This window comes from Malaclemys terrapin, chromosome 4, assembly GCF_027887155.1.
Source record: "Malaclemys terrapin pileata isolate rMalTer1 chromosome 4, rMalTer1.hap1, whole genome shotgun sequence".
Taxonomy (NCBI): Eukaryota; Metazoa; Chordata; order Testudines; family Emydidae; genus Malaclemys; species Malaclemys terrapin.
Genome location: NC_071508.1, coordinates 12,839,743 through 12,867,547, shown reverse-complemented (window position 1 = coordinate 12,867,547; position 27,805 = coordinate 12,839,743). Strand labels below are relative to the sequence as shown.

Below are 27,805 nucleotides of genomic sequence, written 5' to 3'. Positions count from 1 at the left end.
TCTGTCTGGGCTCCGGGCAGAGCGGTGCCCCCAGGTAGCGTGGTGCCCTAGGCGGCTGCCTGTTCTGCCTATGGCTAAGGACGGCCCTGCTCACGCCGCCCGCGGAAAGCCCCCGCTTGGCACCGCTGCCTCGCCCTGGTCCCTCCCCCGGGGCGGAGGCGGCTGCCAGGATATCTCCGCCGGCCCCGGGAGTCCCGCACTCGCTGCCGCGCGACGGGACGGGAGGATGCGCTGCGCCTTGCTCCTCCTCCGCCTGCTGGGCGGCTTCCCTGAGCTGTTGGCTGCTGCCGCCCGGGATGCAGGTGAGGGGCCGATGCTGGAGCCCTGTGCGTCCCGCTGGTCTCCTTCTCAGGCCCCCTTCCCCCGCTCCACCCCGGGCCCATTTCTCCCCCTCTCTGCTTTCCTCTCTCTCGGTTTTCTTCCCTCTCTGCCCCCTGGCAGGTGCCTGCAGGTGAGTGGAGCCAGCCCTGGGTGTTTTATCACTCGGGGAAAGTGTTTTCGGCAACCCCCCAACACCACCACAAAAAAGGGGGATTTGGTGCCTATGAAGGTTGGTGCCCAGGGCGCCCATTCTAACGGGGCCGTGTCAGGTTCTAGGAAGACACGCCGGGGTTAAACGCCATTTATTGACAGCAGCTCTCCCCTTGTCTTATCCACACCCTCCTGGGGTCTTAAAGTGGAAAGAATGATCACAAAACCATCTCTTGTGTCTCTCTCCCTCTATGCTGCTGGGTTACATTTGACCCTTCGCTCCCCTTGGGACAGTGAAACTAGGCTGGCTGGATTCGTGGTCACCTGGGCAAGGCCCTTGATCTTTCTGTGCTTTCCTTTTGCTCATCTGGGAAACGGGTGTAAAAGTACTCTGCCATATGTAGCCATAGGCTTAATGAAGTGTTTTGAGATTCTAAGGTAAAAGGTGCTGCTCAGATGCTTGTCTGTTGTTTTAGATCAGCAGACCAAATTCTGAATTCCCTTACTCAAGCATAACTCCCCACTCACAACCACCAGAGTCATGTTTAGCTCGGGACTACGGAATTTCACCCAGTTGTGACTGGCTGACTAGCTAAAGAAAGTCATCATCGCAATGGCATTTATCATGAGGATGTGGGGAGTGAGCTTTGATGCACTGTATTTTTGAAATAGAAGTACTTTATACATAGATAAATATAGTGGGTCGATGAGCACTGTCAAGCCATCACCATTCATTTCCAGAAGTGAAAGATACGTGAAGAATTAAAATATTACTTAGTTGTGCCCCATTTTCTTTGTTCATTGCATTAAACTATAGGGTTTCTTAGCTACTGAATGAAATTTGATTTGGGAAGAATCCCTTTGTTTTATCCGGATAATGGTTGCTCCACATAGACAATCAAAACTCTCGGAGGAGAATATCTGCTAAGACTCTTAATAGAGGCAGGGGAGGGCAGACATAATATTTCTTTTTTTATGGGAACTCTTTAGCGTAACCACTTCAGTCCTGATCCTGCAACTAGTTAATAATCCTACAGGATTGTGACAATGTTACGTGCTCAGTATGATTAACATTGTCTAGGAGATGCAGCAGTGATTCTTGCTTCAGGGTAAGGCTTTTATGTCAGTGTTAAACGGTGAGTCTTCATCACTTTTTATTTTGTTGGTTTCCCACCAATTCTGAAACCCAACAGTAATTTATAATTTTGCAGATGTCATTGTGGTATTTCAGTGGCCTTCAGGCTGTTAAAATCTGGCTGATAAAGGAGTCTGATATCTGCCTTGAATTCAGAAAGCTCAGAAATTTCATTTTTGTAGCTGCAAGCCTTTTATTTTGACTTAAATTTGTTTCCGATAATTGTTCCTTGGGTTCTAAATAAGAAATGACCACGTTTTCTTGCAGTCTGCAGGTAAGCTGTTAATTTTAGGGAAGTGGAGAACCTTCAGGGTTGGAGTAAGAACAGCAAAGCAAGCAGTAGTACTCGAGCTCTATTGAAATGGCTTTCCCTGGGCTAAGTAATGTGGCCAGGGCCGGCTCCAGGCACCCCTTCTCTCTCTCCCCCCACTCCCTCCCCCTCACCCTGCAGCGCAGGGAGTCCCCCTGCACCCTGGCTCCGGCCGCCCCACAGGTTTTTTTTTCCCCTGTGTTGCCGCTCCGGCTGTGCCGCAGGTTTTTTGTTTTTTTTTCCTGCTTTGCTGGAGGTTTTTTTTTTGCTTGTGGCGGCAAAAAAGCCTGAATGTAGCTTTGCACCATTTAGCAGAACGTTGCAAAACTTGGTGCAGAATAGTTCATGAAAAGCATTTAGAAGGCAGCATTGTGGCCTCCAAATCTAAAAGAAGCAGGAAGACAAAATAGACAAGGAGAAATCCCTCATAGCCACAATAATATTTACTGAAGTAATGCAAAACTCCCCCTGCAAGCCGTTTCCTATAACTGAACCTCTCCAAAAAAGCCCACTCCAAACAGTCTTTCCTATAACTTTGGAAAGGAGAAGCGCAGGAGGTTTTATAATGTCTTCTAGCTGCCTCTGTCTCTACTGATCTATCTAATATGGGAAGTGGTCAGGTACTACAGCCACGAATAGAAAGCCCTAAGAAAGAAAGAAAGAAAGAAAGAAAGAAAACTGATAGGGGAATCTAATTTAAAAGGGAAAAGTTAGTAGAATAAAAGACAGAATTCAAGAAAATGTAATAGGACTGGTGTGAGTTTTTTGATTAGATATTAATTAATAAAAAGTATGAAAGTTTGTATGTAGAGAGGAACAGACACAGACTGGGGCATTTTAACCCCTGTTTAATAAAGACTTTTCTGTTACTTTTCTATAATCTTGATTTTTTTTTTTAAGTTGGAAAGCAATGTCTCTGAAATATCAGTCCCTTGTTTTCTGAATTTGCGGGGTAAGAGGTTTTTCTGTGGGAATATATCCAAACATCCATCTAAAGGAATGGAAAGATTTGCAGAACATCAGGATAACAGGTGTTCCATGTGCACTATCAAAACTGTCTGTGGGGAATAGTCCCCAACTCTGCTAATAGAGACTGGAGAGCTCAGTCTGAATATTCATTTATTTGTAGGAATGCTTTAGTGTAAACTCTTACATCCTGGTCCTGCAGTTAGCTGTCACCGTGCTCAGGGTCTGCTCGTTTGGGACAGTTGTAGGATTGGGGGGTAACATATAAATATTAAACATGAGATGTTTTGTTCTAGCTTACCAGCCTGATTCAGAGGAAGGAGACAGTGTGATCTAGTGGAGAAAGCACTAGATGGGGACTCAAGGGATCTGGTTACAATGGGAATTATTTCGTATATTTTAAGGCCAAAAGGGATAATTATAACAATTTAGTCTCCAGCTGATAATACCACTGAACAAGGGTATAAGTTATGACACTGGATTAAGGAAATCCAGTGATGGATCTTTATAACCAGATGGAAATGGGAGGTGTGTTAATCACTAGTTTAGCATCTAGAAGAATGTTATGAGGCAGATCCTCAGTTCTTTCTTTGGCCATGTCTATACTAGCGAGGTTACCGCACCACAGCTGTACTGATGCAGCTGTGCCGCTGTTAGATTGCTCATGTGGCCTCTCTGTGCCGACGGGAGAGAGCGCTTCCTTCGACAAAATACAACCACCCCAATGAGCGGTGGTAGGTATGTTGGCAGGAGAAGCACATAGTGCTGTGCACACCACCACTTATGCCAGTGCAATGTATGTCACTCAGGGGCTGTTTTGCCAGCGTACGTGGTAGTGTAGAAATGGCCTTTGTAAAATTGTTGTTTTATCTGCCTGCACCTGCCATGTGTGCATTTTATGTACCAGCACAATAGATGTGGCTTTTCTTTCTCATGTGTGTTTCCTTTCTTGCTAGTTGGCTGTGGAGTCCCAACGAGGTTAAGCTTTGCTGAGCTGAGGAATGAGTATAAAAATCAGAATTACTTTCCCGTTTGGAATATTGCAAAATACACTTGTCGGCCTGGATATGGAAGAGACCCACAGCTACAACCCACTATTACATGCCTTGAAAATGGAAGGTGGTCAGAAGCATTCGAGTTCTGTAAAAGTAAATATTTTGTTTCTGTTGTTAGAAAAAGGTCTTAAAGGCACAAGGTTGTGTCCACGCTGCAAAAATGTAACGTATCTTTAAGTAGTTAATAGTGACTAATAAAGCTCTCTAGCTATGTCTATTCTGGGCCCTTCTAAATGCCATCTTTTTGGGGGTGTTAAATACGGACAGATCTTGGGGATAATTGTAGCATTGAAAGAGAGAAGCCTAATCCTAGCCTTGTTCTCTACCAGAGAAATCGTGTGGTCATCCCGGAGAGCCGGAGAATGGCAGAGTTATTATAACAGATGTCCTGTTTGGGTCAACCGTCAACTTCACCTGTGAAGAAGGGTAAGTGTCAGACTGCCTGAGCTGACTACTTGTGCTTAGCTTGCAGCTGTGGAACACAAGTGGATATCCTCGTATTCCCCCAACTCCTGAAAGCAGTTTACTCTTTCATACTAAAGCAGCACTCCAGCTTCTTGCCTCAATCAATATCATTTTTATATGCAGTGAAAGATGGATTGGCGTAAGTCTCCCTCTTTTCTTCATTCATGCTCTGCCATTTATTGTACAAGCTTTAGGTACAATTTGGCCAGCTGAATGCTCTGCCTGCAGGTGCTGGGTGAGCACCAACGTCTCCTGTGGAGAGTAGGATCCAAGTGACCAGGGCAAACCCTGGAATCTCTTGGATTTTTCCCCTGGTTTGAAATGGGAATTGTTCTTCTTCCGAATCATTTGAAATGGCTGCCTTTCCTCAGGGCCATGCAGAGCAGGGGCTCCATGGCTAACTTCCCATCTACCTCCAAGGACAAACCCAGCTCGGAGAGCCGTCTGAGTTACAGCTTTGGGGATATGATGGCAGAAGGGCTGTTGCCTGCCCCCTCCTTTTGGAAGATTAAGATCGTGCTTCAGTGGCCTGAAAAGCAGAGGGCTGCAGCTGCAGGACTGGCTGGAACGTTTGTAGGGAGTGTCACGTCTGTATTGAAAAAGGAAGAATCTCTTCTCGCATAATGTCCCATGTCACAGAAAAGAGCCATAGCAGCTGCTGGTGCTGAACTCTAGACCCAGTTCTGCATTGTTTTATTCAACAATATCTGTGCATATGGACCTTTGTGATGCGGTGGCTTATAGCACCTGCATGGGTTACAACTGACATGATTGATTATCTCAAGCTAGCCAGACCCCAGCTGGGTCTGCCTGGCCCACAAAAACCTATCCACTCCAACACGAAAATTATAAAACCAAAATGGAGGAGGCATAATACTAACCCCCCAGCAGCCTGCCCAAAAGAGCAGATGTTACTAGTTTGCCTGTGGTTTGTGATTCCATGGCAGGGAATGTCCCTGCTGATGTGGTGAGGAAGACTTGAGGGCACAGGAAAGACCTTTGGATCCCCTGGCTCAAAGAATGCCAGCTCTTTGGGCCTACATAGGACTCTGTTCCATGGTTTAATTCTACAAGGGGCTGGGGAGTTCTGAGTTGGCAAGGAGCCTTTTCTCCTATGATATCACTCAGTAGTTGGTGGTATTGGTCCCCACCTGCTGTGGCTGGGGAGAAGAGCATCCCAAATAACTGAGTTTCACAGGATAACTCATACACCAAAGGACTAGATAACAACTGTAACCCCCTCTGCCTAACTCCAGGCACCGGTTGATTGGACAGCCTTACAGACGATGTGAGATTTCTGGCCTGCGTGTTGCATGGACTGGTGAAGTTCCCATTTGTGAGCGTAAGTAAATTACAAGTGTCAGTGCAGGTGCTTACATGGGCGCTTGTGTCTATTAACATTTAAGAGGCAAGCAGATAAGACACAGGTAGGGAAGCTTTATGATCACCACTTTAGAGAGGAAGAACTGAGAAACAAAGAGATTAAGGGATGTACCCCGGGTGATATGGGGAGTTGGTCAATAACAAACCCAAAATTTTAATCCAGATCTCTAGGTCCCAGGTACCTTAACCACAAGAGCCTCTTGGGTTGATAGGTGTGTGTAAAGGGGTTTTTATCCCAGGAAGAAGTTTCTTGTTTCAAGTTCCTGACCATAAGAACTTAGTCTTTCTTTGACAACTGAGTAAATGAAAAAGGCACTGAGCTTGGTATGGCAACGATGTTCTACCAGGATGGTTGTTGGCCATTCTGTAGTTTAAATAAAGTAACAGGTGTGCCTGATAGGGATTTGTATTAATCCAAAATTAGACAAGAAGTTCATTACCTGCACTTCAAGGCATGCATGTGCCCTGGTAATGCGGACACCAGTTTATTGTGCAGCAGGAAAATAGTGGGTTTTTCCGTGCTTGATTGGGATGGAACACCTTGATATTAAAACAGTACATATTGAAGTCCCTTCCTCAATAGAGCGTTATATAAAACTCCTCCAGAAAATGTGGAGATGACACACTTCCTGTATACTAGGCCAGTGGCTCTCGACCTTTCCAGATTACTGTACCCCTTTCAGCAGTCTGATTTGTCTTGCATATCCCCAAGTTACACCTCACTTCAAATCCACTTGCTTGCAAAACGAGCCATAAAAATATACAGCATGCTGCTACTGAAAAATTGCTTACTTTAATTTTTACCACATATAATTATAAAATCAATCAATTGGAATATAAATACTGTACTTACATTTCACTGTACAGTATATAAAGCAGCATAAACAAGTCACTGTAGGAATTTTTAGTTTGTACTGACTTTGCTGGTGCTTTTTATGTAGCCTGTTGTAAAACTAGGCAAATATCCTAGATGAGTTGATTTATCGCAGGATTGGAGGGGACCTTGAGAGGTCATCTAGTCCAGTCCCCTGCACTCACGGCAGGACTAAGTATTGTCTAGATCAGTGATTCTCAAACGTTTGTACTGGTGACCCCTTTCACATAGCAAGCCTCTGAGTGTGACCCCTCCCCCCCATAAATTAAAAACACTTTAAAATATATTTAACACCATTATAAATGGTGGATGCAAAGCGGGGTCTGGGATGGGGGCTGACAGCTCATGATCCCCCCATGTAATAACCTTACGACCCCCTGAGGGTCCTGACCCCCAGCTTGAGAACCCCGGATCTAGACCATTCCTGACAGGTGTTTGTCTAACCTGTTCTTAAAAGTCTCCAATGATGGAGATTCCACAGCCTCCCTAGGCAATTTATTCCAGTGCTTAACTACCCTGACAGTTAGGAAGTTTTTCCTAATGTCCAACCTAAACCTCCCTTGCTGCAATTTAAGCCCATTGCTTCTTGTCCTGTCCTCAGAGGTTAAGAAGAACAATTTTTCTCCCTCCTCCTTGTAACAACCTTTTACGTACTTGAAAACTGTTATCATGTCCCCGCTCAGTCTTCTCTTTTCCAGATTAAACAAACCCAATTTTTTCAATCTTCCCTCACAGGTCATGTTTTCTAGATCTTTAATCATTTTTGTTGCTCTTCTCTGGACTCTCTCCAATTTGGCCACATCTTTTCTGAAATGTGGTGCGCAGAACTGGACACAATACTCAAGTTGATACCTAATCAGCGCAGAGTAGGGTGGAAGAATTACTTCTCATGTCTTGCTTACAACACTCCTGCTACTACATCCCAGAATGATGTTCACATTTTTGCAACAGCATTACACTGTTGACTCATATTTAGCTTGTGGTCCATTATGACCCCCAATGCCTTTCCACAGTACTCCTTCCTAGGCCGTCATTACCCATTTTATATGTGTGCAACTGATTGTTCCTTCCGAAGTGGAGTACTTTGCATTTGTCCTTATTGAATTTCATCCTATTTAAGTCAGACCGCTTCCACCCCATCCACAAGGCTTATTACCGTCAAAGAAAGCTATCGGGTTGGACTGACATGATTTGTTCTTGACAAATCAATGCTGGTTGTTACTTATCACCTTATTATCTTCTAGATGTTTGCAAATGGGTTGCCTAATTATTTGATCCACCATCTTTCTGGGTGCTGAAGTTAAGAAGACTGGTCTGTAATTCCCTGGGTTGTCCTTATTTCCCTTTTTATAGATGGGCACTGTTTTTGCCCCATTCCAGTCTTCTGGAATCTCTCCCATCTTCCATGGCTTTTCAAAGATAATTGCTAATGGCTCAGATATCTCCTCAGTCAGCTCCTTGAGAATTCTAGGATGCATTTCATCAGGCCCTGGTGACTTGAAGACATCTAGTTTGTCTATGTAGTTTTTAACTTCTTCTTTCCCTATTTTAGCCTCTTCTGATCCTACCACATTTTCACTGGTATTCACTATGTTAGATGTTCAATCGTCACCAACCTTCTTGGTGAAAACTGAAACAAAGAAGTAATTAAGCACCTCTGCCATTTCCGCATTTTCTGTTATTGTTTTTTCCCCTTCACTGAGTAACGGTCCTATCCTGTCCTTGGTCTTCCTCTTGCTGCTAATGTATTTGTAGAATGTTTTCTTGTTACTCTTTATGTCTCTAGTAGCTCGTTTGATCTCGTTTTGTGCCTTGGCCTTTCTAATTTTGTCCCTACAGACTTGTGTTATTTGTTTATATTCATCTTTTGTAATTTGACCTAGTTTCCACTTTCTGTAGGACTCTTTTTGAGTTTTAGATCATTGAAGATCTCCTGGTTAAGCCAGGGTGGTCTCTTGCCATACTTCCTATCTTTCCTACGCAGTGGGATAGTTTGCTCTTGTGCTCTTAATAATGTCTCTGAAAAACTGCCAACTGTCTTCAGTTGTTTCTCCCCTTAGACTTACTTCCCATGGGATCTTACTTACCAACTCACTGAGTTTGCTAAAGTCTGCCTTCTTGAAATCCATTATCTTTATCTTTATTTACCCCTGGAAGACCTCTGCGTACCCCCAGAGGTACAAGTACTCCTAGTTGAGAACCACTGTACTAGACAACCTCTGTTTCTCAGAGACATTTGGATTTGCTGGGACAGAGAAGTGAAAGTAGACAATGAAAGGGCAGTCTCAAACTACAGGTAGAGAACAGTAGTAAGATTAGTTCCCTTATTTCTGTGAATAGCTTCTGTTGTTGTTCAACCATGAATTTGCAAACCAGTCTACTACTCAGTCAGATACTACAATTACACTTCTCTTAGGCCAGGTCTACACTAACCCCCTAATTCGAACTAAGGTACGCAACTTCAGCTATGTGAATAACGTAGCTGAAGTTCGAAGTACCTTAGTTCGATCTTACCTCGGTCCACACGCGGCAGGCAGGCTCCCCCGTTGACTCCGTGCTACTCCTCTCGTCTAGCTGGAGTACCGCAGTCGACGGCGAGCACTTCTGGGTTCGACTTATCGCATCCAGACAAGACGCGATAAGTCGAACCCAGAAGTTCAATCGCTCGCCACCGAACTACCGGTAAGTGTAGACCTACCCCAAGTAAGTCAGTTTGGTGAGTTATGTAACATCAGTGCCCAATCAACTAAGACATCCCTGGGCCGTCGCCTGTTGGGCTAGTACATTCCAGTGGTTTCATAGCTAGCGCACCTAGTTTTCTTTAGCAGATCAAGTAACTGGAGCTGCTTCTTTACCAGTATTGATTCTAAATATCTTGTGTCTCTCCAGGTATTCCGTGTCTTCCACCTCCTGACATTCCCAATGGAAGGCACACTGGGGTGATAATGGATGACTTCTCTTATGGGTCATCTGTAACCTACAAATGTGACAGTGGTTTCCCGCCCACTGGAGAGGCCTCTATTCACTGCACAACCAAGGACGGGCTAAACGGAGAGTGGAGTGCGCGTCCCCCTCGGTGTGGAGGTGGGGTTTGAATGAGTGCAGCCCTCCCAGTTCTGCTCTTTCACGTATAGAAAGTCCAGGTTCAGGCAAACCCACAAATATGAGACTCCAGTTAAATCCCTGCACTTAGTGTGCCTGCCCGTGGCAACATCTCCACAAGATTTCCATGATTCATGTTAGACAGAGTGAATAGCTCTAGAGCAGGGCTGAGGATTTGAGGTGGAAACTGGTACCTTTGGATTCACCCGTAGAGCAGGTCAGTTAGCAGAGCAGATGGGCTCACACTGTATAGGAATGCTGTTAAAGGTCTTTCACCCTAGCGGCAAAGGGTGACACTGGGGAATGTTAGTCAGGGAGGTGGTGGGTGTACGTTTCTAGATTGCATGCCCAGGCCGCTCTCCTAGCTGCTCTGCAACTCAAGCGGATGGCTTTAAGAAACCCTAATCCAATGACGTAGTAACTAAGGGATGTATGCTGCATAGAGGGGCTGTGGGGGGGGGGGGCGGCTGGTTGTGTTGTGTGTGCGGTTGTTCTGATTTGTGTTTGTGGGTGGGAGGGCGTGGAGTGTGCTGCGAGGAGAGGCTATTTTGTGAGGGGTTATTGTGTGTGGCGGTTGCGGTGTTGTGTGGGGGGTTTGGAAGAACTGTGGCAGTTGGGCCAAAGAATCCACTCTCTGTGCAGTGTCCTTCATGCGACTGACCTATTCCAACAACAAGGGTTAACTTATTTCTGATATCACAGTGGTCTGGCGCTGTTGGCGTAGCTAGACACATAGCTTACTGTATTTTCAAGTAGGAATAATATAGGCTAGTGCAACAAGTTACAGGGTAAAGGCTAAAAAAGGCTTGAGACCTGCGTAGGATGGAGATATTTTTTTCTTCCTCTCTGGCCCTGTTTCAGCTAAAGCGTTTATTTTTCAGAGGTTAGTTGCCCAGCCCCACAGATCCAGAATGGAAGAAGAGTATCTGGTGACAGACATGTCTATTGGTATAAAGACAGTGTTACCTTTGAGTGCGATCCCGGCTACACCATGAAGGGTCACAGTCTGAGTCAGTGCCAAATTGATGACACGTGGGATCCACCTTTGCCCGTCTGTGAGCCAGGCAAGTGTCAAAACTCTGATTTGTTCGTATTATGCATTTAGAAACAGGTTTCCCTTTTGTCTGATCTGTGAGCATCTCAAACACTAACCCAGTCTGGATCTGTCCTGCCTGATGCTCACCTCAAATCAAGAGACTTTACAGACTGGTTTGAGGGGAGAAGTGGATGGTCCCAATTGTTAGGAACAGATCTAGAGGATAAGAAATGAACCAGATTTGGGGGCAGGGCTGGCAGTGCTCTGAGAGCAGTGGGGATGCCAGGTGAGTAATTTTGTCCCTTCTGTTTGCTGCAATTCTTGTGCTTTCCCACAACGCATTTGGGAGTTATGATTCCTCAAACTGCACCAGCTGCAAGAAGTGACCCAAGTTCACACGAGCCATGGGTCTGCCTGAGGGGAATTTCTGTAACTTTTATTTTCCTCTGCTCATGATGCTCATGTCTGTCTCATCTTGAAATGGGAACTGGAAGTGATTTAGAAGATGATATTCAATAATTTCTTGGTCCACCACAGCTTTTGCAGGTACTTCTGCTTCCTCTGCTGAATTTCACTATTATCTCGAAATTTTTATCAATTTTGAGCACTCCTTCCAGTAATTAGACATGCTGTTCACTCTTCCTTTGGATGTGGAATACAACCCTCTAGTTCCTGTATGTGGAATAATCATGAACTTACTTTTGTTTTTCCCCCTGGTCTTGCAGTCAAGCTCTTTTCTATAATGGGGTGGGGACGAGATTGTTACAAATCAGTAAAAGATTCAGAAAAGCAATAAGCCGTTAAGACTTGCAATGTCACACACTAAATAGCAAGCCTAAATTGTCCAGTGATTTTTGGTTGCTCAACTTGAGTTCTTAAAGGAGCCTGATTATTTTTTCTGGGTGATGAGTGTCTGTAAATTACCATTGTCGTCCTGACTACTCCCTTCTTGGGGAGGCATCACCTTCATTGCACAGCGTCTGGAGCTTGGAGCAACCCCCACTCTCAATGTGAAGGTGCGTTTCTGTTCTGTTTGCTGCTTCCCTTTGCCTCGCTTGCTGCGTCAGACACACAAAAGGATTTAAATTGAGACCACAAGAACTTTGAGACAAGCCACCAATTCAGCAAATTCCGCAGCTGGGGACTAAACTTCTAGCAAGACACAGAGGCCAAAGTCACTGCTGGCAAGAGAAGCTCCTTTAACTTCAGTGGCTTTGCATCCACTCGTACCATGAATTATGATTCTGCGGGTGCAGCTGGGTAATGTTCATAGTGAAAGAATTGACACAGGTGACAAGAGGACGTCAGAGTGTAGAAATAGTTATGAAATTGAAGTACAGTAAAAGACTTATCAAAGGAAATGGCTCCGTCCATTCCATCCCACACGTGCGTTAGAGTCTAAAGGGTTTGTTATGCTTTCCCTTTCAGTGACGTGCTTGAGCCCAGAAGTGGAGAATGGAAGAACAAATGGGGTACAACCTGCCTACAGACCCAGAGACATTGTTGTGTTTGAATGCCACCCTGGTTACACCTTGAGTGGCAGCCCAGAGACTCAGTGCCAAGATGATGGTAGATGGGATCCTCCTGTCCCTGTTTGTGAAAGAAGTAAGTGTGACTAAGGCTTTGATGGTGGGTTATCTTTGATCCCATTGTGATGAGTAAGATCTGGGAGGGCTGAGCATGGAGGCCAAAAGGACTGTGGGATTAGTTTGAGATCTGAAAAGGGAAATGCAAATATCTGTGTAGCTATCCCAGTGTTTCCCATGCTCCTCTCCGTAGTATATGGGCTTTTCCACTCTCCAAAAAGATCCCTGAAGAATTGAGTCCTGGTCAGATTTTCCCACTTAAGCCCCCTCCCAAGTTAAGGGAAGCTAGAGAAGGCCCCAACCAAGCAACCAAGAAATGGTCCAAAAGTGGCAGCATTTCTATTGTAAACACAAAATATACAGTGGAAATAGCTGTTGGAGCGTTACTAAGATTGCTGGGAACATGTCTGTGAGTGTCAAGAAGCATGACTCAGTCATAGCGCTATATAGGTATTTGGGAGGATGTGAATGAGGTGGAAGGAATGGAGGTCGATAACTTTACCCCTGGTGTGCGTTAGCCTCACTGCTGTTGTGTTGGGCACAACTCAAAATGAGCATGTGGATATTTTCCTGCCTATAAATTAGCCTGTATGAGCTCTGGTTCAGTGAAGACTCTCTTCCCTCCCTATAGTGCTGCAGTGTCCCTCTCCTCCAGCCATTGCCAACGGGAAGCCCAGTGGCTGGGACTTGGCAGTGTTCACCACTGGAATGTCTGCAAATTACAGCTGTGAGACCGGCTACTCCCTAACTGGGCAGGCATCTATTTATTGTACGGTATCCGGAACTTGGAGCCCTCTCCCCCCTCGGTGTGAAGGTGCGTTTATGTTCTGTTACCTGGAACTAAGAGGAAGAAGTTCCTACCACAGGTTTTAACTTGAAAGACAAGCTCACCAGTGCAACAGAATGAATGGCAGGGAATTAATCTCCATTTAATTAGACACATGGGGAAATAAATGCTTTTGATAATAAAGGCACTGAATCCACACTCTGCACATATATACACCCACAAGAAAAATATTTTAAAAGCGTCAGTCTGAAACCCTATGCACACTGGACATGAATTACAAACACTAGAAACTAATATCCATGCTCCCCTCACACACACAGACAGACACACAAACCTCTGCCTCCAATCTCTACCCTTGCTACACGCTGAGCGAACAGGAAAGATTTGCAGTGTGTGTCCTAAAGGCAAACAGGCCTGTACTGTTTAACGCCAAGTGCAAGGAGTAGGCGCCAAACTGAGGGTCCCTCACAGGGAGCTCTCCCGCCAGCCCTGCTCTCTCTGTCACTGAGAAGGATCCATCTGGGGCCTCTGTTCACAACGAGAGGAGCAGTATGGTACCCGTGGGATGTGGTTTTAGGCAGCCTACCACTAAAGTGTTTGCATTTTAGAGGTTAAAAGCAACACCATAAACTCTCCCCAGAAACCGGTAGGGAGCCAGTGCAGAGCACAGGTACCAAACGCCCACTGAACAGCACTGCTTGCTGGGCAGGCTGACGCCTTCTGCACCTTTTCAATTTCAGAGGTTCTCTGCGTCGCCCCAGAAATCCAACATGGAAGAAAAGTAGCTGCACGTGGACCTGTCTATAGACCCAGGGACACAGTTAGGTTTCAGTGTGATCCTGGCTACACCCTGAATGGCAGCCGTCAGATTCAGTGCCAAGATGATAGAACGTGGGCTCCTCCAGTTCCAGTCTGCATACAGGGTAAGTGTGAATCAGAGTTGACTGCAGGGTAACTGAGATGATCAACATCTGGTAGGGTTGTGCCTGGAGGCTAAAAAAGAAACTTCCTTTGAATCCTGGGGTCACTTTTCAGCTGTGAATGGGGAACATACAAATATCCACATACCCCCAATCCAAGGGTAGGCAACCTATGGCACGCGTGCCGAAGGCGGCACGCGAGCTGATTTTCAGTGGCAGTCACACTGCCTGGGTCCTGGCCACCAGTCCGGGGGGGCTCTGCATTTTAATTTTAAATGAAGCTTCCTAAACATTTTAAAGCCTTATTTACTTTACATACAACAATAGTTTAGTTATATATTCTACACTTATACATTTTAACATTTTTAGAAGGTCTCTTTCTATGACTGGCACGTGAAAACTTAAATTAGAGTGAATAAATGAAGACTCGGCACACCACTTCCTAAAGATTGCCGACCCCTACCCTAATCTCTTGACTGTGCTCGTCACTGTGATAGCTGATCACCTGCATCCTCCCCTACTCTCCTGACAGCCAGAGATCTGGCAATGCTCTGTCTCACTGAGCGTCCTAAAGGTGTGAATGGAAACACAAATCAACAAAACTCATCCCCCTCTCAACAAATTCTATTTTGGATTCTTAAGGCAGTCAAGGGAGATCTCAGGGGACAGAAAAGTAGCAGATTGGGAAAATCTGAGTTTGTGGGTGAAGGGGGATCTAGGTAACTGATATTTAATCTTTTTTGGATGTATTGCATCACTGGTGCAATGGAGGGTTTGGCATAACTCGTGCATCCTGGGCTTCCCTCCCCCTCCAGACCAGCCTATTTTAAGCGCTTCTTGAACAGGATTCAGTTTTTCACTGAAATATTCTTCTTCCCCTCTCCCCCATTAGCGTTGCCGTGTCCCCCACCTCCGGTCATTGTCAAAGGGAAGCACAATGCCAAGCCATTGGCAGCTTTCCCCAGTGGAACATACGTGAACTACAGCTGTGAACCTGGCTACGCGCTCCATGGAGAGGCTTCGATCTATTGTACCACATCTGGAACTTGGAGCCACCCTTCTCCTCTATGTGAAGGTGAATGCATTTTCGGTTGGCTTCTTCCCTTTGGCTGTAGGTGTGTCAGTCACTCAACAGGTTTTAAAGTGAGAGAAAGAATGTTCAGACATACCAGCTAATGTAACAAAATTCACAGCTGGGAATAGATCCCCCAGGGGGACACACAGGGCTATAATCACTGCTGGCACAAGAAGCTCAGTTGACTTCAGTGGAACTTGCACACTGATGCCAGTGGAGAGCACGGCTCCCTGAGCGCTCCCAGACAAGGTTGCTGTTGAAAGCATTTATAAAAGTGTCAGCAGGAAGATGGAATCATGTAGAAATACTAATGAAAATGAAGTTAAAGGTATTTGGGGGAATGTAAATGCGATGGAGGGGAAGGTAGGTAGGAAACTTTACCCCGATGTGTGTTTGCCTCACTGCTGTAAGGCACAACAGAAAACGAGTATGTGGATCTCATATTCAATCTGTGATCCACTATAACCCCTGAATTCTTTTCAGCAGTACTACCACTTAGGTCTTGGCTACACTGGCGCTGTACTGCGCTGCAACTTGCTGCGCTCAGGGGTGTGAAAATGCCCCCCCCACCCTCCCGAGCGCAGCGAGTGCAGCGCTGTAAAGCACCAGTGTAATCAGCGCCTGCAGCGCTGCACGCTCGCTCACAGCGCTGCAAGCTACTCCCCTCGGAGAGGTGGAGTACTTACAGCGCTGCGAGAGCTGTCGTGGCAGCGCTGTGAATTGCCAAGTGTAGCCAAGGCCTTAGCTACTTACTCCACGTTTTGTAGTTGTGTATTTGATATTTCCTTTTAAAGTGAAGTACTTTGCAATTGTCTTTATTGAATCTCATCTTGTTGATTTCAGACCTATTCTCGAGTTTGTCAAGGTCATTTTGAATTCTAATCCCGTCCTCCAAATTGCTTGCACCCCTCCCAAATTGGTGTCCTCTTTTTATATGCATACTCTCCATTCTATTATCCAAGTAATTAATGAAAATATTGATTAGTACCAGACCCAGAGCAGTGACCACTGCAGGACCCCACTAGATACACCCTCCCAGTTTGACAGCAAACCATTGATAACTACTCTTTGATTATGATCTTTCAACCAGTTTTGCACCCACCTTATAGTAAATTAATCTAGACCACATTTCCATGGTTTTCTTATTGAAAATGTCATATAGCAGTGTCCCCCACCAGGGGCCCCTGAGGGAGCCTCAAACAGGTTTCAGGGGGTTCACCAAGCAGGACCAGTGTTGGATTTACTGGGGCCCAGGTAGAAAGCTGAAGCCCCACTGCATGGGGCTGAAGCGTGGGGCCCTGAGCCCCACCACCAGGAGCTGAAGCCAAAGCCTGAACAACTCAGCTTTGTGGCGGGGGTCCCTGTGGCATGTTGTCCTGCTTTCTACCCCCTAATGCTGGCCCTGGCTTTTATATGCGGAAAACCAGTTGTTGTGGCACAGGTGGGCCATGGAGTTTTTATAGCATGTTTGGGGGGGTGGGGCTGAAAAAGAAAATGTTTGAGAACCCTATCATATAAGACTGTGAAAAGCCCTACTAAAATCGAGATATATCACGTTTACGTCTTCCCACCTATCTACTAGGCCAGTAACCCTATTAAAGAAGGAAATTAGGTTGGTTGGTATGATTTGTTCTTGACAAATCCATGCTGGCTATTCCTTATAATCCTGTTATTCTCTAGGTAATTATATATTGTTTAATATTCCAGTATCTTTTCCAGATATCAAAGTTAGGCTGATTGGTGTATAATTCCCAGAGTCCTCTTTGTTCCCCCTTTTAAAGACAGGTACTTTGCCCTTCTTCCAGACCTCTGGGACCTCACCCATCCTTCATGACTTCTTGACTATAGTTGCTAATATTTCTGAGTGTTTCTGCTAGTTCCTTAATTACCTTAGTATTAATTTCATCAAGCCCTGCTGACTTGAATGCATGAAACGTATCCAAATGTTCTTTCTCCTGTTCTTTCCCTGTTTTGGCTTGTCTTCCTTTCTTCTTCTTGTTAATATTATCTTGAGTAACTGGTCACCATTAACCTTTTAGTGAAGACTAAAGCAAAATAGGCATTAAATATCTGAACCTTCTTGATGTCATCAATTAGTTCTCCTTCCTCAGTATGTAGATGGCCTACAATTTCCGTTGTCTTTCTCCTTGCTTCTAATGTATTTAAAGAACCTCTTCTTATTCTCTTTTATGTCCCTTGCTATGTGTAATCCATTTTGTTCCTTAGCCTATCTGATTTTGGCCTGTCATACTCGCGCTGTTCTACAAAACATTAAGGACAGAAATGACTTAATGGGTTTTTCCCCCCACAAACCAACTAAAAATAAAATGGCAGTTGCCTGCCTTGAAGAGCTTGAAGTCTTTCTCCTGCTTCAACGCAGTACTGAGCTAGTGCATAAAAATTAAAGGCTGAAACAGACTATGAATTGAAATCCTGGTAAAACTCCCACTGACTTCAGTGGGCCAGGATTTTGCCCTGTATGTCTACATTCCTCCAGCGACAAGGCAGCAAATTACACCTTGGTACAGGAATAGGATTACATGTTTGTTCTTGTCACTTTTATAAGTGAATATAACTACACCCAGAGCCGTCCCTTGGGTACGGCGAATTGGGGCGACCGCTCCGGGCCCCGCAGGCTGGTGCGATTGGCCCGGCGCGGTCAGTCCCACCCCCCTAGGGATGGCCCTGACTACACCTAAAAAACCTGCAATCTCATCTTCTGCAACTTACTTTCCTCCTCTTCTTGAAATATTGTTTTTGCTGATCTTTATTTCAGAGATCAGATGTGCATTCCCAGAAGTTCAAGGTGGCAAGAAGGCAGTAGCAGGAACTACATATCGATTTGGAACGAATGTTACTCTGGAATGTGACAACGGTTATGTGCTGGAAGGCAGCAGTCTGATACAGTGCCAACATGACTTTACCTGGGATCCTCCTGTACCAGTCTGTAGATCCAGTATGTATAGAATAAATGGGAAAAATCCATGTCCTGTCTTAGGTTTCCACCTAGTGGTCAAATGAAAATAGAGGTTGAAATGAGATTTGCCCTTTGCAGAATCTGCAACACAACCCCCCTGTCTATTTTGAGGCCTGCTTTACACAGAGATTTCCAACACTAGACAGATCTTTTTTTAAACCCAGTTTAGTTAAACCGGTGCAAGTTTGTGTGCAGACAAGATAAAATGTTTCTTTGGCTGCGTAGACAGTAGCTATCTAGGATAGAAAAGAGATTGTATGTAAGGTTTTCAAATTTTTATTTGAACAAAGCTACACTGTTACACAAAATGAACTCAGTGTGTATATGTCTCCTGAATATATCTGCATCAGTTGTTTCACGACACACACAATGTAAAGACTAATTCCTGGTCCCCACACACAGTTGCAAGGGTTTAACTAAAGGTGCTGTTTTTTTATTTTTAAAAGCAGATTTAATCATACTAGTGCAACTTTGTATGTGGGCACTGAAAGGAATTCCAACCTGGCTTATATCAGTTTAGCCTGCACCTATACATTATGAATGCAAGCTAAACTAATATAAGAATTTTCAGATATAAGCCTGCCCACACAGGGGCTTGCACCAGGTTAACTACATTGATTTAAAGTCTGATTTAACTTAAACCAGTGTGATTTTTGTGTGTAGACAGGCCCTAAATATGGGAAGGTAAAAATCAAACTCTCTCAACTTGAGGCCTGTCTAAAATGTAAGATGATGTCCTAATATGGTTTGAGTTTTTTGACTGTGTAGAGACCACCAATCAGTGTTACAACCATGGCTTTTGTTTTGCTGGGCTGATTGGCTCTTCGACGGAGCTTTTCACGACAGTTATGTTATTCTGGGTAAATAACATAGGTTGGAGTTTTCAAAATATGCCTAAGGGAGTTAGGTGTTCCCTCACGCATTTTTGGAAACCACACACTTATTCTCTACTTAAAATGTTTCTCCCTATCAGTAAAAGGCAGTTCTCTAAGCAACAACTTTGTCCTTCCAGCTTAACTCACTTGTGTGTGTGACGTGCTCCCAAGACCCTCACAGTTGATATGTGGTTGATTTAGCAGGTGAACTGAAAGAGATTCTCTCTTGCTCAGCCACTCAGTACTGTGCTGAGCTTTCTCCTGTGCTGGCAGAGACAATTGGGTTACAGTGGTTTATCTCCCTTTAAAAGTTGCAAGGGCCTTTCTATATAGCTGGCAATATGGGGAGGACTTTTAATAAATGTTGCTTTCTAGCTCTCACCAATAAAATCTGTGACATGCCTGAGATACAGAAAATGTTTGGATAAATATTTGAGGAAATCATATGTGATTCATTCATATTATAGTAGTTCAATTTTTTTTCTTCCCTCTCCCCCCCATTCTAGGTTCCTATAACTTCATCTCAGTAGTCCTCGGTAAGTAGTTTACTAAAAAGACTTGGGGTCAGATTCACAGCTGGAGTAGATAGACAGATAGATGCTGATTTACCCTAGTTGAACATCTGGCCCATTGTTTCTAAACTTTTTTTATAGAGTCAGTTTCCCAGTTTTCAAACCTTTCCTTCTCCACAAGACTGCAAGTGAACCAGGAAAAGTACAGTACCTCCATCATCAGACTCTTTAAAAACCTCACTTCCTGGTGGAGTTCCCTATGGTTTGAGATTCCATTGCCTAGAAACCAACAACTATTTTATGTCCAAAAACCGTATGCACCAAAGCCTCTTGGACTAAGATTTTTGTCAGCTTTGTTAGCATTCTTCAATTTTGCTGCGGGGCTTCCTCTAGAGCACCTGGCACAGGTCTGGTCTACACTAAAATATTAGCTCGGTTTCACTGTCAGTAAGGGGTGTGAAAAATCCACACCTGAATGGAGTTGGTAAGCCGACCTACGTCCCTGCATAGACAGTGCAAGATCAATGGAAGAATTCTGCCATTGACCTGGCTACCACCTTTTGGGGAGTAAATTACTTACGCAAATGGGATAGGTAGCGTCTACACTAACGCGCTACAGCGGCGCAGTAGCTTGGGTTTTTCATATACTAGAACATAGTTGATCTCCTCATTTCAAGCAGTCTGAAGAGTTCTAGATTTTAGACAGTGGGTTGTGAATGGTGACCCATTTGTGCATGATGTAAATCTCCTTTTGATTGTGCCACTATGAAGCCACATATTATATTTAAACACTAATAGATGGTCTTATTCACAGTGAACTTTTTGAATACAGTAATGTTATGTTTTTGCCTAAAGATCAAAACCTGAGAAGAGTACAATATGAAATGTTAACTTTGTAAACACAGACAATAACTCAGGATTCAGAAACACTTGTGGTACAGTTAGAGGAATGCCTTCACCTCTTAACTTTGTTTGGGATTTTGTGAGTTAATTATAAATCTGCAAAGGTCAGTAATACTATTTCTGTGTTTCATAAGGCCATTTGTCCGACTAAGTCACTTCTCTTCTTGTTGTCTCTCAGGGATCGTAGGTGGCGTACTGCTGCTTCTCCTGGTTACCATCATTATCTGGAGGATTATGTCTAAGCAGAATGCAGGGTGAGGGATTTTTCTAAATTTCCATTCATTTCAATATGTGTATGAACTGTTCTTTGGTTCCACCATTCAATGCTGGCCAAACATTTCATTAAAAGAATCATGATCTCCATATGCAACAATGGGGCAAAAGAAATAGGTAATCACTAGTGTAATTTTGTGAGTCTGCAGGTGGTGATAGTTTAGTGTTCTTCACATACCAATCTTTATATATAATATTTAAAAAACTTCTCTCCCTCCTAGTCTCTTTGCTCTGGAAGAAGCATTATTATAATGTATTTTTACAAAAATAAACAAACCCAAAACATTCTTTTCTGTCACCAGGATATTAGCATGATACAAAGAAATAAGGCTCATGATGGATTTTTCCCCTTTAGATCCAAAAAGATTTTTTTCTTCTTCTCTGTAATAAATACTAACATTTGAAAAGAGGAGAAAAGGGATGTAAAAGTTGGGGGGGGGGGAGTTGTTGTTTTATTTTTCCTTTTTCCCCTGCTGCTTTTTTACCTTTGAAATATCAGCGATGTAACATGGTTCTCTCAGGTTTTGTTGGAAGACTTTCTGGGACTAGGAATGGAAGTCTTGTTGAGAATGTGTATTGTGAGCCCTCAAACTTTAATTGCAGGGGCAGAAGGTGTTTAAAATTTACAAAAAAACAAAAACCCTTTCTCTCCCTTCTCCAAACTGTCAGACAATAGACTTAAATAGTTGTAAACAAAGTGTCTTAAAGAGTCTGGTCCAAAATCCTTTCCACTCTCTCACTTGCTCTATGTTCAGTTTCTTGCGATGTCCTACGGTAGCCTTATTATTTCTCTAGTTGCCAATAACTGAATTTCTAATAATAAAACCATTGAGGCTGCTCGGCTATGTAACAAAACAGCATTAAAGTGGAAAGCCCTATTTTTTCCTATTTTGCATATCACCTTTAAATGAAGATTTCCCTCCCCACTCACACCAGCCCTCTTATATCAGAAGGCTTTAATATCAGAACCCTCCTCATCTTTCGTCTTGGTAAATTAATTAATCTTGGTGTCCTCTGATGTTATCAGTGAAACCTCAAATATCTTCAGAACAACTTTCCAAACTTCAACAGCCATAACACTCTAAAAAATTAGATTTGAGGCAAAATATAAATTTACTTCCAGTCTCTCCTTTTAAAAGAAACTAAATTAGAGTTTTCCTTTGAAAATGTAACTTTTATTTTTCTTCTCCACTGTTCAGCTATTACTATACACATGAAAACAACAAGAACCAGATGCCTTTAGCCCACATAACTGAACAAAAAATTTCATTTGCACCATAGCAGGTATGGGCTTATTTTAAATCACCTTCTTCAACGTAAAAATGTCAAAATTGTGGTGAATGATATCAGCTCTAACTTACTGTAATGCAGATACTCAGACTGAGGCTTGAGAGCTGTAAGTGGCTCTTTAATGTGTCTCCTGTAGTTCTTTGCAGCACATAATATTAAAAGTTATTAACCAATCAGGATGCTTGTACTATGTTAGCCAATTACCAACTTGCACTGAGTTATTAACTTATTTGCTGTGAGAATAATCATAATTTTCTATTACTGTGGCTCCTTTGGGTAATGATGATTGCTATTGGCTCCTGAACCATAGAGATCTGAATATTACTGCTCTAATGCAAAGACACTGTATGGTGAATGGAAAATTGACTACTTTTCTCCCAATCTTCTTGCTCCTCTGTTGCTTGAATAAAAATAGGATCTGTTGTAACCACAAACACTTGTAGTTTGTCTAAGCTTTTGTTTGTAGCAAATGAGCAGATCAGATTTGCAATGTCATACCCCTTTTTTGGAAGCTAGAACAACAGAATCCGTTCTGAAGCATTACTTGCATATAATTGTGTTTCCGTCTAGTACAAAGGAAGATGGAAATCATGGGTCAAATGTTACCTAGCTTTGAAACCATGTTTTGTTTGTAAAGTTGTGGGGAAATCTGCTCTCTATACAGCGTACTTCTAACCACACTAGAAGAAGGCTCAAACAGTTCTTTGGGTCTGTCTGCTTAAATGTGTGTTGCGGTGGCTGCTCTGCTTACAGTTTAATCCGCATTTAGTCCTGTGGCTGTCACTGTCCATAATGCAAACCGACTTTTGCTGGTGTTGCTTCGCTTTAGAATGCTGACACTTAACACAATGGCACCAACAGCTATCTGCCTTTATCCTTCAAATATACCTACCAGCTCATGAATGTACATTATACAGCATGAAATACAGTTTGACATGAACAAGTTTACAATGTGCTATTTATTTTGACTTGTTGTAAACAGATTTTTTTTTAAAAAGTAGGCTGATCTGAGAATCTTTCCCCAGGAAATGTAAAATTTTCAAAAAGATGGCTTTTTGTCCAAGTGAAAGTAATAAAATTGCAATAAAATGTTTCTAAACATTGGTAGGAGCATAGAAGAACCTAGTTTTGTTTTAACATTGGTGTATCCCTTTCTGCAGGCAGGAAACCACTTCTCGTCACGGTCAAGGATTTTTGCCTGAAGAACATGGAAGCATTTCCTTCACTTTCTTTGTGGGTAGTTTACCTTCTTGCAACAAAGTTCCCTAGGGCCGGGGTGAAAGTAACTTACAGGACTTACTGGTACTACCAGAGTCCTGAGGGGAGCATGGCCTCATCTGGAAGAGGCATGGCCTCAACTGGAAGAGGCATGGCCTCTCAAGATTTAAAGGCCCTGGGGCACCAGCTGTGGCTGGGAGCCCCAGGGCCTTTAAATCAACCCTGGGTTCCCAGCTGTAGAGGTGGCTGGGAGCCCCCGGGGCTCAGGGGCAAATTAAAGGGCCTGGGGCTCTGGCCGATGTGGAGCACTGGGCCCTTTAAATCCACGCCCGAGCCCAGCTGCCGGGCTCGGGCGTGGATTTAAAGGGCCCGGAGCTCCCGCGGCTGTGGGGAGCCCCGAGCCTTGCTGGGCTGGAGCCGGGATTTAAACAGCCCGGAGCTCCCGCCGCTGCGGGGAGCTCCGGGCCCTTTAAATCCCAGACCCAGCCCAGCTGCCGGAGATGCGGGGGGATTTAAAGGACTCGGGGTTCCCTGCAGCCGCGGGAGCTCTAGGCCTTTTGAATCCCCGCCCGAGCCCGGCTGCCGGGCTGGGGCCGGGATTTAAAGGGCCCAGAGCTCCCGCAGCTGTGGGGAGCTCCAAGCCCTTTAAATCCCGGCCTGAGCCCAGCAACCGGTGCTGCGGGTGGGATTTAAAGGGCTCTGGCCGGTGTGGTCCGGCACGGTGTACTGTCTCTTGCCGGTACGCCATACCGGACCATACCGGCTTACTTTCACCTCTGCCTAGGGGAAAATCCAAAGCCATAGCATATAGCGGACGTTATTACTGCAGCTGCTTCCATTAGATGCTTATAGCAGTTGAGTTCATTAAGTTCAACTTTACACAGCACCAGACTGTAGCTTTTAGGCCTCCTTCCTGCCCTCCTGCTGTTTGTCCATGAAAATACCTTGCATGCGGACTTCTGAGATGAACAAGACACGCTGCAGCATCAAGGATGCTTACTCCTCAGATTATGCTCTGGCCTTCTTTCCCTTTCATGGAAATTCTTGTTTCTGAGCAGTTGACTAAGTAATCTGTCACCTGGAGGAGGAGAAGACAAGGGCTGCTGAGCCTGCCTTGATTAGAAACTGAAAGCACAAGGGTACGTCTATACTTACCTCCGGGTTCGGCGGTAAGCAATCGATCTTCTGGGATCGATTTTATCGCGTCTTATCTAGACGCGATAAATCGATCCTGGATCGATCCCGGAAGTGCTCGCTGTCGACGCCGGTACTCCTGCTCCGCGAGAGGAGTGGGCGGAGTTGACGGGGGAGCTTGCCTGCCACGTGTGGCCCTTTGGTAAGTACCTTTAAGTTCGAACTAACGTAGCTGAAGTTGCGTATCTTAGTTCGAACTGGAGGGTTAGTGTGGACCAGCCCCAAGACTCTGAACTTCCTCCTGAGCATGCTTCATGGACTGCCACAGCTGTCTTCTGGAAAAGTTTGGGGCGGGGGGGGTGAGGAACCTTTAATTTTGAGGAGTTGATGGATTTTATAAAAAGGGCTTCATGTTGTTCTTCAGAGACATTGCACTTAATGTCCTTCACCTTATAGTAGAGATACAATCAACTTCTTTTACAACCCTTTGTAATTTTTAACCCCTCTAAAAATAAGACTAGGATTCAATTTTGCCTTCAATATTTAATTTTTTCTTCTTGGATCACTTAGTTTAAAATGACTTAATAGGCATGAAACTACAGATTAAACTTTTAAAATACTGGTTTTAAATCAAAAGCTTTCTTTAAAATGTTGTTTGGAATTTATAATATATTACTATAAGGGGGGGAAATATTTGTTTAGAAAGGAGATTTGTGAATTTACAGCAACACATCTTTAAAAACAATCTTGATAATTTTGTGATGCAAGATACTGATGACGCCTCCATCTTTGGAGACCTTGCCATATTTTTGAACAGAGGTTCCTACGCTGAACTTCTAATCTGAACTACAATTAAAAGAACCTGCACACAAAGAAGCAAAAGCCTCCTTTAAACCAGGTAAAGAGACTGATCTTGCAGTCCTGTAAAATAATCTCTCAATTCATTGAAGGCATTTGTGAATGCCAGCTGCAGTACAAAGGTGTTATGACTCATCGTGTCCTTGATCCAGGGATTAAGAATGGGCAGTTTCACAAACCAGGTGTCAACTCCAGGCCTCTTGTGCTACCAGGGGAAGACTCGTAACAATGATAGTGGGGTTGTCTGATAGTGGTAAGTAGCCTAATAGCTTTTCTACATGTGAAAATTGACTGGTATAACTATAGCAGAATAGCTGTTCTGGAACACATGTATTCCAGTATAACTCCCTCACGTGGACACACTATTCTGGAATAAAAGTGACTTTATTCTAGAATAATTGTTTTCTTTCAGAGTAAATATTTTGAAATAAGAGGACTCTTCCACAATGAGTGTCCATGAGGGAATTATATCAAGAGTTATTCTGCTACAGCTATGCCAATCAATTTCCTCACACAGGCAAGCCCTAAGTGACTTCTTTTTATGATTCAAAAATGAAACCCAAAAACTGTCAGTTGAAACCAAAGACAGTAGATTTCAGTCTAAATGCTGGTCCCAGTGGAGTTACTGGCAAAACTCCCATTGATTTCACTGGGCTCAAGCTCTGGCCTTCAGTATGCAGCCTTTTCTTTCTATGCTTAATGCAGACTACTGCAGAGTCTCCAAAGAATGTGCACCGTTTTATATAAGCAACAATTAAGGACTCTAAAGTGAATTATACATTTTACAAGCATTTGGATTTACTTCAGACCTTACTATTCCTCTGGTGTTTACACAGTGTCCTAGGTTTGTGTGATGCGTTTGGCAAGTGAAACAGGTCTCTACACTGAAGAGCTCACAGACTAAGACATGCTGCATGAAATGTCATCAGGCAATGGGTGAGAGTCTCTAGACAAAAAAGCCTTTTACTATTTAAGCCTTGGGATACTTATTTTTGCTTCGACTATGGGCTCCATGTTTTTCTTCAACATCTTGAAACAGTATGAAGCTGGAGTGTGGGTCAGCATTGGTGAAAAGTATCATTGTAAATGCAAAGTAGTTTCAAAACATCAGACAAATGTGCAGTGACTTTCATTTAGGTTAAATTGTGGAGAAAATGGCCAAAGTGACAGGACTGTTCTTTACACACAGACAAGTGCATTAGTCTGTTCACCTTTCTCCACTTTTTTTTAAAATCTGGCTTCACAACTTCCCACTGTTCAGTGGGAAGGAAGTCAGCTCAGCTTCTCTCTGACACAAGCATTCTACTATATACTTCAATATGCAAATCTGTGGCTTTAGTTTTTAAAAAGGAACAAAAGCCTCGTTACTTGTTTCCTGAATGGGTGCGACACTCCATCTTTCAGCCCATTTTCAATAACAGATGCAGTTAAGACTATAAAACTGCTTGGAACAAGCTAGAGAGTCGTATGGTTGACAAGCATTCTGATAAGTAAAACTAAAAGAGTGGTTTCAATAGAATAGCTGTACTTTAGCCAAACTCACAAACTAAGTGTTGTGGTTAGAGTTGGGACAATGGGGAGAAGGGGTGGTTAATGGTTGGGAAAGGGAGAGAAACATAGATATGCAACTAAGAGTCCTGTGGCACCTTATAGACTAACAGACGTATTGGAGCATGAGCTTTCGTGGGTGAATACCCACTTCGTCTGATGCATGTAGTACATAGATATGCAACTGTCGCTCACTGGGCGTATGGTCAGTGCTTAGAGCAGTGGTTGAGGAGCCAGATGCAATCACCATTATCCAAAAGAGCTCCAGTAGTGTGAATTCATGGTTTCATTTACTAGAGCACTATCTATTCATATTTAAACAGTATGACATGAGAAATTTAGTTTTTAAATATTCTCACAGCAAGATGACTGACCACTTATAAAAATGTTATCAACTATTAACACACCCAACAGCCTGATTGGTTATGCTACAAAGCGCTGCTCTTGACACAGGTAAGAGCCATTTGTAGCTCAAAAGCCTCAATCTGAGTATCAGTGGCCTACAGCAATGGGACTCTGCTCTCCAGTGGGGTCTAGGTATCATACAAAGCTAGTGTAACTAGGGTGACCAGTTTTCAGAGTAGCAGCCGTGTTAGTCTGTATCCACAAAAAGAACAGGAGTACTTGTGGCACCTTAGAGACTAACAAATTTATTAGAGCATAAGCGTTCGTGGACTACAGCCCACTTCTTCGGATATGCACGAACGCTTATGCTCTAATAAATTTGTTAGTCTCTAAGGTGCCACAAGTACTCCTGTTCTTTTTAGGGTGACCAGGTGTCCTGATTTTATAGGGACAGTCCCAATTTTTGGATCTTTTTCTTATATAGGCACCTATTACCCCTCACCCCCAATCCCAATTTTTCACACTTGCTGTCGGGTCCCCCTACGTGTAACATTTAGTGGCAAGCTTTTAAGTGGCATCACTTATTGGAGCAAATATTCCTCTCTCTGCTTTTGGACTAGGACTAAACTCCTTTTTCCCCCTTCCTTAAAGCCTGTTTATCCCACCAGGCAGCTCGAGCAGCAGAACAGTTTTCCCAGCACAAACAC

General features: G+C 43.9%; 1 protein-coding gene across 1 annotated transcript in view; it reads left to right on the top strand.

Moving 5' to 3' along the window:
• The window catches only part of LOC128835635 (complement receptor type 2-like), a 44,018-nt gene extending 20,719 nt beyond the window's left edge, over window positions 1-23,299 (top strand). Inside the window, exons 5-18 of the mRNA XM_054025217.1 lie at window positions 80-302; window positions 3,839-4,030; window positions 4,267-4,363; window positions 5,659-5,744; window positions 9,549-9,743; window positions 10,643-10,825; window positions 13,015-13,197; window positions 13,911-14,093; window positions 14,983-15,165; window positions 17,942-18,121; window positions 19,524-19,553; window positions 20,611-20,686; window positions 21,905-21,989; window positions 23,156-23,299. Coding sequence (XP_053881192.1) covers window positions 80-302; window positions 3,839-4,030; window positions 4,267-4,363; window positions 5,659-5,744; window positions 9,549-9,743; window positions 10,643-10,825; window positions 13,015-13,197; window positions 13,911-14,093; window positions 14,983-15,165; window positions 17,942-18,121; window positions 19,524-19,553; window positions 20,611-20,686; window positions 21,905-21,986 — 1,893 coding nt within the window. The 3' untranslated portion in view covers window positions 21,987-21,989; window positions 23,156-23,299. The remainder of the gene's footprint in view (window positions 1-79; window positions 303-3,838; window positions 4,031-4,266; window positions 4,364-5,658; window positions 5,745-9,548; window positions 9,744-10,642; window positions 10,826-13,014; window positions 13,198-13,910; window positions 14,094-14,982; window positions 15,166-17,941; window positions 18,122-19,523; window positions 19,554-20,610; window positions 20,687-21,904; window positions 21,990-23,155) is intronic.
• The last annotated feature ends 4,506 nt before the right edge of the window (window positions 23,300-27,805 follow it).